Source organism: Myotis lucifugus, unplaced genomic scaffold (assembly GCF_000147115.1).
Source record: "Myotis lucifugus unplaced genomic scaffold, Myoluc2.0 scaffold_148, whole genome shotgun sequence".
NCBI classification, from domain to species: Eukaryota; Metazoa; Chordata; class Mammalia; order Chiroptera; family Vespertilionidae; genus Myotis; species Myotis lucifugus.
This window is the reverse complement of record NW_005871196.1, coordinates 2,541,155-2,556,667: the sequence shown is the minus strand read 5'-3', so window position 1 is coordinate 2,556,667 and position 15,513 is coordinate 2,541,155. Positions and strand designations below refer to the sequence as shown.

The window sequence follows — 15,513 nt, the reverse complement described above, 5'->3', positions numbered from 1 at the left end:
GTTAGAAACATCGATGAGAGAGAAATATTGATCAGCTGCCTCCTGCACATCTCCCACTGGGGATATGCCTGCAACCAAGGTACATGCCCTTGACCGGAATCGAACCTGGGACCCTTCAGTCCGCAGGCCGACGCTCTATCCACTGAGCCAAACCGGTTTCGGCAAAACTTAAGTCTTTAACCAATTCTCTGCTTTCAGTAAGCCCCTCGAAGGCATTCCACTGACTACACACAAGTAAGCTCAACTCTAGAGGCCACATACATTTCAATTTGGTTCAGCAGTAAATTACACTTTCAGTTTCCTCTCCACAGTGTTTCCAGCCATACTGAACTTCATGCTATTTCTGGGACGTATTTTCACATGCCAGTTCCTGCAGTTCCCTTCACAGGCATGCTATGCTCTTCACTCCCTTTTGCACCTGTTGGGCACTTACTTGTCTCTCAATACGTCACCTCCTGTACGAATAAGGTCCTGACACTCCTGGGCAGAAGAAGAGCTCTGAATGCCAGTCACATGGCACTTCATGCCCTTCTCCAACCATCACACTGTGTGGTGCCCGCTCCCGAGCGCAGGCCTCTCCCGGGCAGGAGTGCCTTCCCTCCCGCAGTGCTTGCTTGGACAGTCAGGCTCCAGGACTTGAGGAACTCAATGGTATAACTGTTCCCGTCTCCTCTAACTCCCAGGCAACACACATGACAGAAATGGTACACAAACAGAAATGGTTTTGTGAGAGCTTTAATGGCACAAATGATTATAGCTACAAGTTATACATGTATTGTAAACGGTATATAATGATACAAAGTGCTAACTAAATAGATGAAGAATGCAGAATCACTTTGGCTCAGTTAATTCCAATAATTTCAACAACTGGTTCACTTAAAAATTCATCTGCCTGGCTAAGTCTTCAATTTTTAGAACAGTAAATATTTGTACTGCAATCAAAGTAACTTGTTGCACTTTTCAATGTGCAAGTTTGTACAGTTTCACTCTTGACTCTATTTATAAATATTTTAAGCCAGTTTTTATCACACAGTAGAAAAACGAAGCCTGCCTTTTCATCTCCAAGTTGTAAACAGGTGTAAAGCTTTTTAAACATTACTCTTAAAATGTCAACTCTTAATTGTTGGATTCTCCTTTCCAATCACATAATCTGTTTCTGTTCAACACAAATCTGGGGAGGAGCATAAATATCTGTCCCGTAAGCTAGTGCTACCAATAAACACTGCATGATTCCACCTTGTAGAAGTTCTACTGTGACCATGTAATAAACAGGACAAAAGTTCACTGGTATTTTTAAGAAAAAGGGCAAAACTAAATTTATTTTCAATGTTGAAAAAATATCATTAATATACCAAGTTCAATCATACTGATAGAACTGTTACTGAATTTCAAGAGAGCGATGCAGTGCCTGTACAAAGTTGGTCGTATTTTAAGAATAATTTTGCTTTTCCCTCCCATAATGCCAAATTGTATATTATAGCAGTTTAATTATTTAGTTCTCTTAACTTTACCAGCTTTTCCAATTTTATTCAGGCTTTTCAAAATCAGTGGATCATCAAATTTTTGTTCTTCCCAAAGAAATTTAAATATGAACACTTGAAATAAATAGGTTACAGAAGACAAATCAAGTGTTACCAGGTTTAAGAATAACATAGAAACAAGGTATAATAAAAAGATGTCCAAAATTATTTAGCATACATTGCTAGAAAGAAACATAAAGTAAAATAATTCAGAAAACTATTTTGTATATATCATCTCTTTCTTAAAGCTAGCTAGCTATATTCCTGAAAAAAAAGATAGTCAGAAATTATTTTTTTGTTACTCGGTACGTTATTTTCCACTATAACACAAATTTTTAAAAACTTGATGTGAGAGAGAAGAGTTAGTTTCTGCAAACTGGCAAACCTGGTTGTCAAAGTGTTTTTATTCAAGTCAACCTGATGTACTTTATTTAATGAGTATTTTGCTAGTTTTAAAATTAACAATGGTCTCTAAATATTCAATAGTAATGTCTATATCATAAACAGTAATTATTTATATATAAAACATATAATAGTATCCTTCAGAGTCATGCTATGTGTTTTGAAATCCAATAAATCTACTTGAAATAATTGGTAATCCTGATGCTTTCTAACAATTTGGTCCTAAAGCTTCACATTTTAGAAACAAACACACAAAAAGTATGTCATTGAAGGAAGTTGTTGAGAGTTCTGGAACGTGAGTTTAATGTATCTGAAAAGATGGCTACAAGAGAGAATGACCAGTGCCTGCAGGATCACAGGAATCACCGTGGGGAGATTATACAGTAAACATTAAAAAGGAGAGGTCAGGAAAAAACAAATGGCATCTTTTCAGAACTGTGTCAAATGTTCCCACAAACCAAGTCTGTTTTCAAAGCTGCACAAGTGCTTGGAATAACTCGGAAACAATTACCTGTGGAGTTTAAAGGCTTCCGAGTGTGCGTGATCTTCCTGAAACAATATGCCGATATTTATACCGCAAACTGGACCTCATTCCAAAGCCTCTTCTTAGAAAAAAAACTTTTTTTTTAAATTTAAAGAAAGTCATGAAAAATTCACATGCAGCTAATAAACACAAAAATACCCAAAACACACACAAATCCCAAAAGCAATTTCATATTTCTAGGCCTGAGACGTTCCTTATCAGAAATAAAGATTCTACACCATAGAAAAGACAGCATTACAACCTACTAGTATTAAAATCTGCTGATGTATTTTAGTTCTTATTCTATTTCACACCCATAGACCGTGTCCTACAAATTAAAAGGTGCCATTAGGAGGTTTAGACAAAGCTGGTTTAAAATAAATTTTTATTGCCCAAGGTATTTTTTTCTTGTGTCTTGCGTGTTTGTTTGTTTTTCTTGTTTCCTTTTTTAATAACTATAAATTCAAGCTTAAGGAAGCTTGCCTTTTTCTTGAAAAAACAAAACAACAAAGCTTTTACGTCATTTGCTAGTCTTCTCTCGTTTTATGAGCGAGATGGTAGTCATCTTGAGAGAGTAAAATTTATACCATGAGTGATTCTGGTCTAAGTCTGGTGGCACTAAAAGGAGACAATAGCATTATTGACAAAATTATTATCTGCTGGTGGCATTTGCGGAAAAGAAGCCCTTGCAAATTTCTAAACAACAGTAAACTCTGTTAGGAAATTCTAAAGTCTTACAGGCCCAAAGAGAATGAGGTTAGTAAAATGCCTCAACAGAGTTTGAATAAAATACTGAATTTGAGAGTTACTGGAGCTTGGATATGTAAAAATAGGACTGTAGGTTGGGTCATGCTTACAAGGGTCTCAAGTTCAAATAAACTACTGTGACAATACACCTCTTCACAGGGCGCACGCGTTCCCGGGGCTCCTGGCCTTCAGTAGGTGCTGGCAGAAGATGTGCTCAGTCGCTTTCCAATATAGATGCTGAAAGGAAACAAGCGCATATGTTCACGGGCTGCGGCAGCTCTGCACCAGCGCCTCCACAGGCTCAACTCTAGTAACCACCAAACCTTTCAGTCCTTATAAAAGGCTCAAAAAGTCTCAGTGCCCAGTTCCCTAGCGCCCTCCCTGAAATCCTCACTGACTTACTAAAACTAGTCTCCTGCCAGCCAAACTGGTTTAATACGATTACGTTTTAACCCATTAGGCAGGCCTGGCCAGCACAGGGGCAGTGACCAGACAAAGGAGAGCTGAGGGAACAGGCCCATCACAGAGCAAAGCAGAGCCAACCTCCTTTGGATTACTCCTTCGTGGAGACAAAAAAATTCCACTTTTTTTATAGATTGACCCTTCAGATACAAAATATAGTAATATATCCAATTATAAAGCTGCCAGTGCTTTACTTTAAGAGGGCTCTTACTAACAGTTTAACTCTTAAGGCTTAAGAGCCTAATATTACTTTTCTATGCAGAGCAAATATTTTGCCCTTAAATAACCTAAGCCGAAGGGAAGTTAAAGAAAATATGGAATTAGTCCCCCCCCCCGCCCCCCCGCCCCGCTGCCGGGCACAGCCAACTATTTAAAATTCTTTTTTCTACATTCACCTATAACAACAGTTACACTTAGGCCAGCAAGAGAAATAGTCTGGGTTCATGAAAGGAAGAGATACTACAAGGTACAAAAACCAACCTCTTGAAGGCAAATGAACTACTGTGCAGTCAATGCTGTGGGGGAATTTCAACTCATCAACCCCTGCCCCCACACCAATCCCATACAACATTCACACACTCCCTTCCTCCACAAACACCTTCCTGTGCTGATGTGATCACTGTCCTCAAAAGCAGACCATGCACTCAGAAAGACAAAAGGGTGTGTGGAAAAGCCATGCACGTTTCCATGGTCATGACTATGAACATCTCTCTGGTATGCTGAGCTCCTTAAAGGGGATCTAAGGGGTGATGTGCCTTTTTATTATTATAAAGAGAAAGTGACCCACTGGACATACTTAAAGAGAATAACAGTTATGTCTTGGAAAATAATTAACAGCTAGTGTTTAACTCCTAAAATCTTTCAAAATCTATTTCCTCAATTATTCAAATCAAGAAAAAAAAAAGAATTTAAAAGACATGCCTGAAAAATTAATGAATTATAGGTAAATGTGGGATTAATTTTAGAATAATAAATAAAAATGCTACAAAAAGAAAAAACAACAACAGTATCCTCAAACAACTTACCAGTTTTACTCAAGGACTATACAATAAAATGGTGTATTGTCCCAGCTGGGATGAAAAAAGTTCCCATCAGCCCCCAAATTTACACACTGAAGATTAGTTTAAGATTTAAATCATCTTGAGTAATTTATAAGCAACAACAACAAAACCCAAAAAAGAAAAAATCAGTCATAGATGAGAACACTTAAAATGATCGCTTTGGCCCTAGCCCGTTTGGCTCAGTGGATATAGCGTCAGCCCACAGACTGAAGGGCCCCGGGTTCGATTCCAGTCAAAGGCACATGCCTGGGTTGTGGGCTCGATCCCAGTGTGGGGCATGCAGGAGGCAGCTGATCAATGATTCACTCTCATCACTGATGTTTCTATCTCTCTTTCCCTCTCCCTTCCTCTCTGAAATCAATACAAATATATTTTTTAAAAATGATCACTTTGGAAATTAATATGAACAAGCTATTTTTCAAATAAGAAAAAAACTCTACTATTAAAAATGCCTATAAGTATACCAACCTTAGTAATTCTTTTAAACTCACACACTATTTGCACTAAAACTTTAAAAGCAAAACAATACAAACAACTTTCACATGTATTTCTTTCATCTGGAAATAAAATATGAGGATAAAATGAGCAGGAAAAAAAAACTCCAAACTGTTATGAATTGACCAGTACTTACCCTAGCCCCAAAGCCAAAACATGAGAAAGGAAGAGAGATGGAATGAACACCTTAAGAAATTCCGCAGAGAAAATGCCCCCTTTCTTCATGGCTCCGCTTTTCCTCATGCTTAAAGAAACAGAACGTTTAGGGTGCCTGAAGTGGAACTCCCTGGGGGAAGAAATGCAGAAGTAGGGATCAGAAATGCATTTGCTAAAAGTACCTTGGGAACTAGCAGGTCCACTGCATATACAGGCACTGACTGTATCCACTGAAAAACATGTGAGAACTTACTTCGGGGGAATGTTTTCAGGCCTACTGGACCAGTCGGACACCCAGTCTACACTTTTCTTCAAAGCATCAACTTCTCTATCGCCTTCTACAACTTCTTCTTCTGACTGTAAAGGAGAATTCAAACTTTAAAAAAAGACAAAAAGAAAGACCTGTTCTTCCAACAACAAAAGACAAATCTAGACAGAAAATCATAAGGCTGTACATCAGTCTTTTTATGTAAGAAACATGCCATTTTTCTAAAAAGGCTGACAAAATAATCGAAAATCAGAGTATTTAATGTCTTAAAAAGAACTTGAGTTTCACTGTTTTTTATATCTAAGCATAAAACATGAACCTGAAACATCAATGAAGCCTCAATAAAAAAAAAAGTGAAACTGAAAAAAAGCATATTTGAGGATATGCTATCTAAAGTGTGGAAAATGTTAATAATTATTGAAACTGGGTGATGCTTATATGAAGGTCCAATGTAATACCCACTTTACTTTTGTATGTGTTTAAAACTTTTCATAATTAAAAATAAAAGGGAACATATCAAAAAGTACATGCTAACAAATATTAAGTGATGAGAAAATAACTAACTTGGAGACTTGATGAGGAAACAAATAATCCTATATAATAAAGAGCTAATATGCAAATGGTCATCACACCTTCACACCCTCACGCTGTAACAGCTCAGACACTAAACACTGGGGAGAGAGGACTGGGGACCAGCCAGGCACAAAAGAGCTTGCTAGAGAGGAATGAGGACCAGCCAGGCTGCGGCCTGGCAGAGGGACAAGCCGCCCACCCCACGGTCCTGGGTGCCAGTGCCTGCGTCTGCAGCCAGCCCGGGCGAAGCCGTCCTGGGGTCCTGGGTGCCTGTGGCCGGCCTGAGGGAGGGAAGCCTGGGTCCCGGGTGCAGGGTGAGGCAGAGGCAGTTAGGGGCGATCAGGCCAGCAGGGAAGCAGTTAGGGGTGATCAGGCTGGTAGGGGAGCAGTTAGGGGCGATCAGGCAGGCAGGCAGAGGTGTTAGGGACGATCAGGCAGGCAGGCAGAGAGGTTAGAAGTGATCAGGCAGGCAGGCAGGTGAGAGGTTAGGAACCAGTGGTCCCGGAATGTGAGAGGCAGTTGATCATCCCCCAAGGGGTCCTGGATTGGAGAGGGTGCAGGCCGGGCTGAGGGACCTCCCTACACTCCGTGCACAAATTTCGTGCACTGGGCCTCTAGTAGTATATATTAAGCATATATTGAGAGACAAGTGATTCTAAGCACTTTCCATGTATTAACTTTTACCTTGCAACAACCTATAAAAATAGGAACTATTAATATTCCATTTTTATACATGAGGAAACTGAGATATAAGTTCAGTAACTGCCTAAGGTTCCTAAGCAGTAAGCAGCAGGTCCAGAATCCAGACCCAGGCAAAATGTCTCTAGAGCCTCCACTCCTCAGCATTAGGTTTCACTCCCTGAAGATTATACTTTTCTAGACAAGTCACGATCCAAACACTTCCCCAGGTTTATTCAACTACTTAAGCCAGAAGTTTTTTTGGAATACGTTATTTTATACTGAGTCAGAATTTGCCATCTTTCATATAAAAAAATGAAAACGAAAACTCTTTTCTCTTTAATAATAATCTAAATTTTTCTGGCCAAGAGCAATCAAATTTTCCAAAAGCTTCTTTCAACAGAACCCACAGGAATGAGACATTCCTAAAAATGACACAGCATTATTTGTTCACTTTTAGGGAATGTGATGCTATGACCTCAAACCAAAGGATCTCAAAGCTAAGGATTGTTTTTGATTTGCTATTTTGTTTAAACGGGGTTGTCTTTGACCAAAGCTTTCATTCTTTTTTTTTTTAAATATATTTTATTGATTTTTTACAGAGAGGAAGAGAGAGGGATAGAGAGTTAGAAACATCGATGAGAGAGAAACATCGACCAGCTGCCTCTTGCACATCCCCTACTGGGGGTGTGCCCGCAACCAACGTACATGCCCTTGACCGGAATCGAACCTGGGACCCTTCAGTCCGCAGGCCGACGCTCTATCCACTGAGACAAACCGGTTTCGGCCAAAGCTTTCATTCTTATCCATCAGCAGTTATGCAATGCAAAACTTGACATATCCCTGTGATTCTTTTTTTAAAAAAATATATTTTATTGATTTTTTACAGAGAGGAGGGAAGAGGGATAGAGAGTTAGAAACATCGATGAGAGAGAAACATCGACCAGCTGCCTCCTGCACACTCCCCACTGGGGATGTGCCCGCAACCAAGGTACATGCCCTTGACCAGAATCGAACCTGGGACCCTTCAGTCTGCAGGCCGACGCTCTATCCGCTGAGCCAAACCAGTTACGGCGCTGTGATTCTTTTTGACAGGTGTAGTTCTCTGTGGAATAGCTGCCTGGGGAAGGTAGCTTCAGATACTCTCTAGACACAGATAGTCCCTTTCATTATCAAGCCAAAAATCCCTGTGGAGCTTTGCTACTCTGTAGTATCATTCTTATTTTGTTCAGCCAGACTTAGCAAATTCCACTGGATGACACAATGTAGCCTTTAGGACTAAGCTTTTCCACTGGGTATTGAGATTACTCAGAATCATGAGTTGGCTCTTTAGAGTAAATCTAAAAAATTCCAAATAAAAAAACATAAATTGTTACAATTTATTTATAGATCAGTTCATGTACACACAATGTCTGACTATATTCAACACACTGCAGGTCTTTCCTGTTACCTTTCCAACTTTGATCTCACATGTCTCTCTAAAACTGCTCAAAGGTTTTAGGCTTAGCCCAAACTGGTTTGGCTCAGTGGATAGAGCGTCAGCCTGCAGACTGAAAGGTCCCAGGTTCGATTCTGGTCAAGGGCATGTACCTTGGTTGCAGGCACATCCCCAGTAGGAGGTGTGCAGGAGGCAGCTGATCAATGTTTCTCTCTCATCAATGTTTCTAACTGTCTATCCCTCTCCCTTCCTCTCTGTAAAAATCAATAAAATATATTTTTAAAGGTTTTAGGCTTAAATTTGTGAACGAAGTAGTATTTCATCCTTTCTGGGACAATGAAAATGTAATAAAGTGTTTTGTTCTACTTTTTAAAAAGATGTACTTTTCTCTCAGATGAGTTTAAAATCGGGATCCTAAGCTCTCCATCCAGCTCTCCTCACTTAGTACCAGCCCTGTGCTTCCTTCTATTCATCTTAAATTTTCCAGTTTTAGATTTTAATTGTCTTCCAACTCTGAGAATTCCAGAATATGGTAAAAATGCACTTATTCTAATTAAATAAAAGTCATGCTTTCAACCGAATCAATAACCCTCTCTCTACACCTATTCAAGTAGCAGATTATGATCATGTTGGCCTGTCCTCAGGTGGAAGGCCCCTCCCTTCTATTCACTTACATTGTCCTTCTCTGACTCACCTCAAGTTTTTAGGTCTCTAAGCATGGATAGTAAACTGCATACTGTGGGGTCCGTGTTCAAGTAAATCAGTTTACAAAAGGGAAAAGGGAAGACAATTTCAGTTTCTATCATATTCCAAAGATACCCAACACTGGGTAGGCCTCTTTGGTCCCAGAAACACACTCCAAAAATGCCTTCAAGAGACAATCTATGGTCCATTTTCTGCTACAAAAGTGAGACTCTAAAGGATTATCATCCTAAAAGTATAGTTTGAATGACCTTTTGCCTAAAAGCATTACACCTTGGGCTTCCTCATACTGTAAGTCACCAGACATGTTTTAGCTCATTCTCAAGACCTTGTGCGCTCTCCTGAAATCAATCCCATTCATGACTTACTGTAGTAGAGGAAACAGGGGTCAGAGGCTCAGGCAGCCCTGGTTTCGATCTGGCTCTGTCACTTACCTGCTTTAATCTTAGAGAAGGAGCTTAATTAAGACAAAGCCTCACCTCTCCCATTTGTTCATGGACACAATAGCACCTCTTTCACTGCACTGAGAACATTAAATGTGGGAAAAATTTTAAAAAATAAATTTAGCACCAATAATATATCTAATATACCTTTCCTTTCTCCTTAGAAAAGGCTAAAAATGTCATATTCCTCATATAGACATATAAAAATATTTAGTAAGAGCAAGTACCATAATAGTCTTCTGTTAACTGTTTTTAACTGTTTCCTAACCCTAAACTTGCTTCTCATTCATGAAAAAAAAAAAAAATCCACCCTCCCAAGCCCTAAAGTGATTAATTTTAAATTATCACTTCTGCAATTCAAGAAAAAAATTTAGCCCGGCCAGAGTGACTCAGTGGTTGAGCATTGACCTATGAACCAGGAGGTCACGGTTCAATTCCCAGTCAGGGCACATGCCCCTGTTGACTCCCAATGAGGGGCACGCAAGAGACAGTCAATCAATGATTCTCTCTCATTACTGATGTTTCTATCTCTCTCTCCCTCTCCCTTCTTCTCTGAAATTAATAAAAATATATTTTTTAAAAAAGTTTAAATGGCCTTTTGAAAGTTAAAATAAATAGTACCATTGATATTTCCCTCACTAAAAGTCTTACTCTAAAAGATACTCTGTTTAAACTGACTGATCTGATTAGTAATATCGCTTACCCAGGGCTTGATGAGAACCAAAGTTCTTTTAGGTACTTGTTTCTGAACAGGGATCACACTAGCAATGCTATGATAACCTGACACAGAGGCCAAAAGTCTTACATTTTCAACTCTAGACGTCCACTTAAATTCAACTGTTAGTTAAGCCTAAGTGTACACCAGCTACTCCATGAGCCAAGCAAGAGAGCACTTATCACAGTGTTCCATTAGGTTGTTAGGTAGATTATTAGAGAGAAAAAAGTGTATGTGGAGGGTGAGGGAGATCTAAGGTCAACTAAATAATTGGGAAATACAGATTTCTTTACTGCAGGAACTGTCAGAGCCTTTAATATGTTACCACCTGCTGTGACTAATGGTGTGTGAGGGTGAGGAAGCCCAGGTCTGCATTATTTTCCACTTACTTGACTTCAGAACTACCTTATGGAGCTTTCCATTGAGCAAATGTTCCTCAAAACACATTTGGAAAATGCTAACCTAGTTTTCAACATATCTATACAAAAGACATTATGGATTGAGGACATTTTCCTAGCAACAGACTACAGCAAAGAATTAACTTCATTTCTCTATCTTGGGATTTCTTAGCACATGTCTGCCATGGAAACTTCATAGACTTTCCTCTTCATTGTTATAGTTTACTGCATATGGCCAACCGACATACAAAAGCCAGCAATTCAACAAGTCCAATCAGACATCTTCCTATATGAGAGCCTTGCTTCTACATAAGCTTCTCTGCAGAATAGAGTTCATCATAAATTTGTATCCAATTCCAGAGGTTTCCTAAGTTTCAGAGAACAGCATAAATACAGCATAGTCAAGGTAGGAAGAAACCGTGCAGCCTTCCTTTACAAAGAATGCTAGGTGGATCCCAGACAACATGCAAACATTTCTAGTGCAAAGGTTTAAGACATTGTACAGTGAGAAACCCACAAAGTTCTTATTAGAATTTATTTAAACATTCATTTAACATATATTCTTCAGACACCTTAACACAAGAGAAAAGGACAATGATTCCTTCCTCAAAAATTTAAACGACACTTTTAGGTGACCTGACGTATCAATTAAATTAAGGTTTGGCTATGAACATTCTAAATTGCTAACAATTATTTACTTACTAGAGGCCCAATGCATGAAATTCGTGCAAGAGTAGGCCTCCCTTCCCCTGGCTGCCAGCACCGGCTTCCCTCCGGCACCCGGAACCCAGCCTTCCTTCCGGCCACCAGCAGGCACCCAGGAGCCGGGCTTCCCTCGAAGCCCCAGCTTTGTCCAGAAGGTCGTCGGGAAGGGACATCTGGTCTAATTAGCATATACTTTTACTAGAGGCCCGATGCATGAATTGTGCACAGGTGGGGTCCGGTTGGCTCACCCCGATGAGGGTCCATCAGGGGTGGGGCCAGCCGGGGAAAGGGGCCGCAGGCGGTTGGCTGGCTGGCCCCGCCCTCAATCAGGATGTTGGGGCCAGCCGGGGGGAGGGGCCGAGAGAGGGCTCCAGGGCGTGTCCATCCTGTCTTGCTCAGTCCCAATCGGCCGAACCCCAGCAGCAAGCTAACCTACTGGTTGGAACATCTGCCCCCTGGTGGTCAGTGCACGTCATAGCGAACAGTTGAGTGGTTTTAGCATATCATTAGCATATTACGCTTTGATTGGTTGAATGGACGACCAGACACTTAGCATATTAGGCTTTCATTGTATAGGATTATTATAGATCATAAATTTTATAATGTAAACCTTTATAAGCTTCCAATACTATATCCATCTATATTTCCAACAATGTCAACTCCTACTGAACTGCATTTATCTTCTTTAACTTAAGGAACCTATGTAATTTAGATCAATTTTTTCCTAGCTGTTGAAATTCACCTTAAAAGTCATTGCTTTCATTTTGGACACAGAATACCTGGTTCTACAATAACCTTTCTTTTCATTTATTTTGTGACCTTAAATAAGATATAGCTTGGTTTTCTATTTATAAATTCCAGAAACTAGCCTGGAATACTGAAATGATACATCATAGACAAGAATTTTCCAAGTCTTTTAGGGTGTTGTCCCCAAATTTTCAGTTGTAAAGGAGCACAACAAGGACTTTATCATCTTCAGTGAATTCTAAAATCAGAAAACTGAGTAACTTAAAACAGCTTCAAACTATTTTTTTAAAGTCTTATTTTTTTAAAAAAATATATTTTTATTGATTTTAGAGAAGAAGGGAGAGAGGGGAGAGATAGAAACATCAATGATGAGACAGAATCATTGATTGGCTGCCTCCTGCCTACTGGGAATCGAGCCCGCAACTCGGGCATGTGCCCTTGACTGGAATTGAACCCGGGACCCTTCAGACCGCAGGCCGACGCTCTATCCACTGAGCCAAACCAGCTAGGGCAAGTCTGCTTATTCTTTAAAATATTTTAGCTCAACATACTTAGAGGCTTGTATTTTCCCTAGTTATTTCTTGTAAATCATAAAAATAAATTATCACACCCACACAAACACACATACACACCTGAGAGCTATGGTCCCTGCTGGTGTGCATTTCCACATCAAACATAATTTGCCCATCTTCTTGTGGGGAAGGGCTAGAAGAAAAAGAATTGAGCCATTAGTTTTCATTCCATTTTGTCAAATAAATTAGCCTCTACTGGAAATTAGAAAATTGAAAGTTACAGTAGTATGGCTTTGAAAAGCAGCAAATCAGAAGTATACAATCCTATCTAATAAAAGGGTAATATGCAAATTAACAGTCACTCCGTCACAAAGATGGCGGTGCCCATAGCCACATGATGGCGGCGCCCAGTCCTCTCAGCCCCACTGGAGTCCTCGGGGGGGCGGGGGGGTGGAGGAACGCTTGCATCGTCACCCCCAGAACAAGGCAAGCATTCCGCTGGTGCATGGATTCGTGCGCAGGGCTACTAGTAACCCCATAAAAGAAAACATGAAATTGAGCACTTTTACTTCCAAAATGTTCTGGAATTTTTCAGTGGTGATACATTTCTTCACAATGATAACTTTGCAAGTAAATTACGTACAGACATAAGACTGTCACATTTTATTTTTACTTTTTTCCCAATAAAGGTAAAATGATCTTTAAATTCAGAGACCTCATTTGAATTCTTTTTCTCAACGTTCCTTCATCATTAAATAATTCATAAGCAGCAGTTCTCAAAGTGTGAAAACAGTTTTCAAAGACTTATTCAAAGGGTATTTGAGGTTAAAACTGCTTTCATAATACTATTAGATTAATTTGCCATTTTCATTCTCATTCTCTCATGAATGTACAGTGAAATTTTCCAAAGACCTCATGTGTGATATTATAACAGATAGAATGCAAAAGCAGATGAGAATCCAATTGCTTTCTATTAAGTCATGTATTAGAGAGATTTGCAAAAATGTAAAACAGTGCCACTAGTCCTAATTTTTTTGCTTATGGAAAATAGTTACTTTCCATTTTAAAAAGTTAATTATGTTAAAATATAATGGTTTATTATTGTTGAATGAATACATTTTTTTCTCAGTTTTAATTTCTAATATAGTAAATACCAAAATATAATGCCCACATAAACAAAAGCTTTGAGGTCCCTAATAATATTTATGAATGTAAAGAAGCACAGAGACGAATGATGTGACTCAGTGGTTGAGTGTCCGACCTATGAACCAGGAGGTCATGGTTCAATTCCCAGTCAGGCACATATCTAGGCTGTTGGCTCGATCCCCAGGAGGGGGCATGCAGGAGGCAGCTGATCAACAATTCCCTCTCATCATTTCTCTTTCTATCTCCCCCCATCTCCCTTCCTCTCTGAAATCAATAAAAATATATTTTTAAAAAAGAGAATTACTATTCTACTTATTTCAGAAATATTTGCTTTGAGATAGTTCAGTGAATTAGGTAAGCATATTCATTAGATAAGCATATATATAGTCATATATATGTATACATATGAATATATAACCTTTAATGAAAAATACAAAATGTAGTCCCAGAACTACAAAAATTTACAGATGAATTTTTAGACAAAAACACGTGATCATGAATTATACCTCGTACAATGGATGAATATAAGGTACTAAGTTCTATTCTTAGCTTTATCCACGATCCGTTGTGCAATTCCACAGCAAGTCTCTAGGTCTTTCACTACAATACCTCGTCCCCAAATCTAAATTCACATAGGGATGAAAAATGCTCTGGGCTTAACTTGCACAAAGGAATAAATATTAACTATTAAAGTTGTCATGAGCATGTGTACAATGTTAATATATAGAGTTGTTGGTTAGACTGACTCAAAAATAAGTAAGATCACCAGAAATATACCAGACTGATTAAGCCTAGACACAGGAGATTCTTAAATGAAAATAAGAAAAAAGCTGCGTCTGTATCAAACAAACATATTAATGTATTTAGAAATGTTTGCCTTGAAGTAGAAATCTCAGGCTACGGCACAGGAACCGAGGAGAGCAAGGTGCTCTTGTTGTCCCCGTTATTGTCATTATGCTCATAACTCTGTTGGGTTCACAGCCAAAGGCCAAGTTAAGGGCCAGCTTTACACAGCCATCACCAGGTCGAGGCAGCGCATGACAGTCGAGAATTCGACAGAAGCCCTGCTCTACTTCCACGCTCTTCTTTACCGTTGGCCCCATCTCACCCAAAAAATACTAAACATTTCACTGATGAACTGCTTACTACTCCTAACAATTTGGAATGCATTAGAGCTTCAATCCTGGCTCCTGTTAAGATTAGCTGGAGAGACTTTAAAATGTTCTCATGTTTCTATCCCTCCCCTGACAACAGGATGAGAACCTCCAGGTCTGTGCACTGGTATTTTTAAAAGCTCCCTGGGTGAATCTAGCATGTAGGTTGAAAACTCCTACAACAGGGTGGAACACAAAGCTAAACACATAGGGGTTATCTTCTAACAACCACCACAGTGACAAAAACATATCTATGGAATCATTTTAAAATTCAAAGTATATATAAATTAGCTTTGGTACCAATATCCAAAAATCCTAAAACTTTCCCACCTATAAGAAATATTTCTTAACAACTTCAAATAGAGAGATGCATGACAATTCAAATGACATGAATTATGAAAACTCTTTTAAATGTTAAAGGGTGTTAGTCAGATATCCCAAAAGTATTACTGAGCTAGAGTTCCAGGCCTCCTCTGAAAGATGGCCAGTAACCCAGAGCCTGTAGATACATAAGCTGAGGGACAGAAAAGTGTTAAAAAGCATTTGCCACCCCACACTTCACATGTTTAGAAACCCAAGTGAAACACAATCATGCAAAGGTGACTTCATATTTAATCACAAGTATAACTGCAATCATCCTATATAATAAAAGCCTAATATGCAAATCG

General features: G+C 39.2%; 1 protein-coding gene across 3 annotated transcripts in view; it reads right to left on the bottom strand.

Moving 5' to 3' along the window:
• Positions 1-719: 719 nt before the first annotated feature.
• BNIP3L (BCL2 interacting protein 3 like) overlaps positions 720-15,513 on the bottom strand; it is a 30,023-nt gene continuing 15,229 nt past the window's right edge. The window contains exons 3-6 of one of the 3 annotated variants that reach the window (XM_023759106.1): positions 12,666-12,738; positions 5,620-5,723; positions 5,397-5,496; positions 720-3,429 (exon numbers count right to left, since the gene is read on the bottom strand). In XM_023759106.1, coding sequence (XP_023614874.1) covers positions 3,346-3,429; positions 5,397-5,496; positions 5,620-5,723; positions 12,666-12,738 — 361 coding nt within the window. In that variant the 3' untranslated portion in view covers positions 720-3,345. Of the gene's footprint in view, positions 3,430-5,346; positions 5,497-5,619; positions 5,724-12,665; positions 12,739-15,513 lie in introns of all 3 variants that reach the window. The other 2 variants (XM_023759107.1, XM_006095025.3) reach the window with 2 other exon arrangements.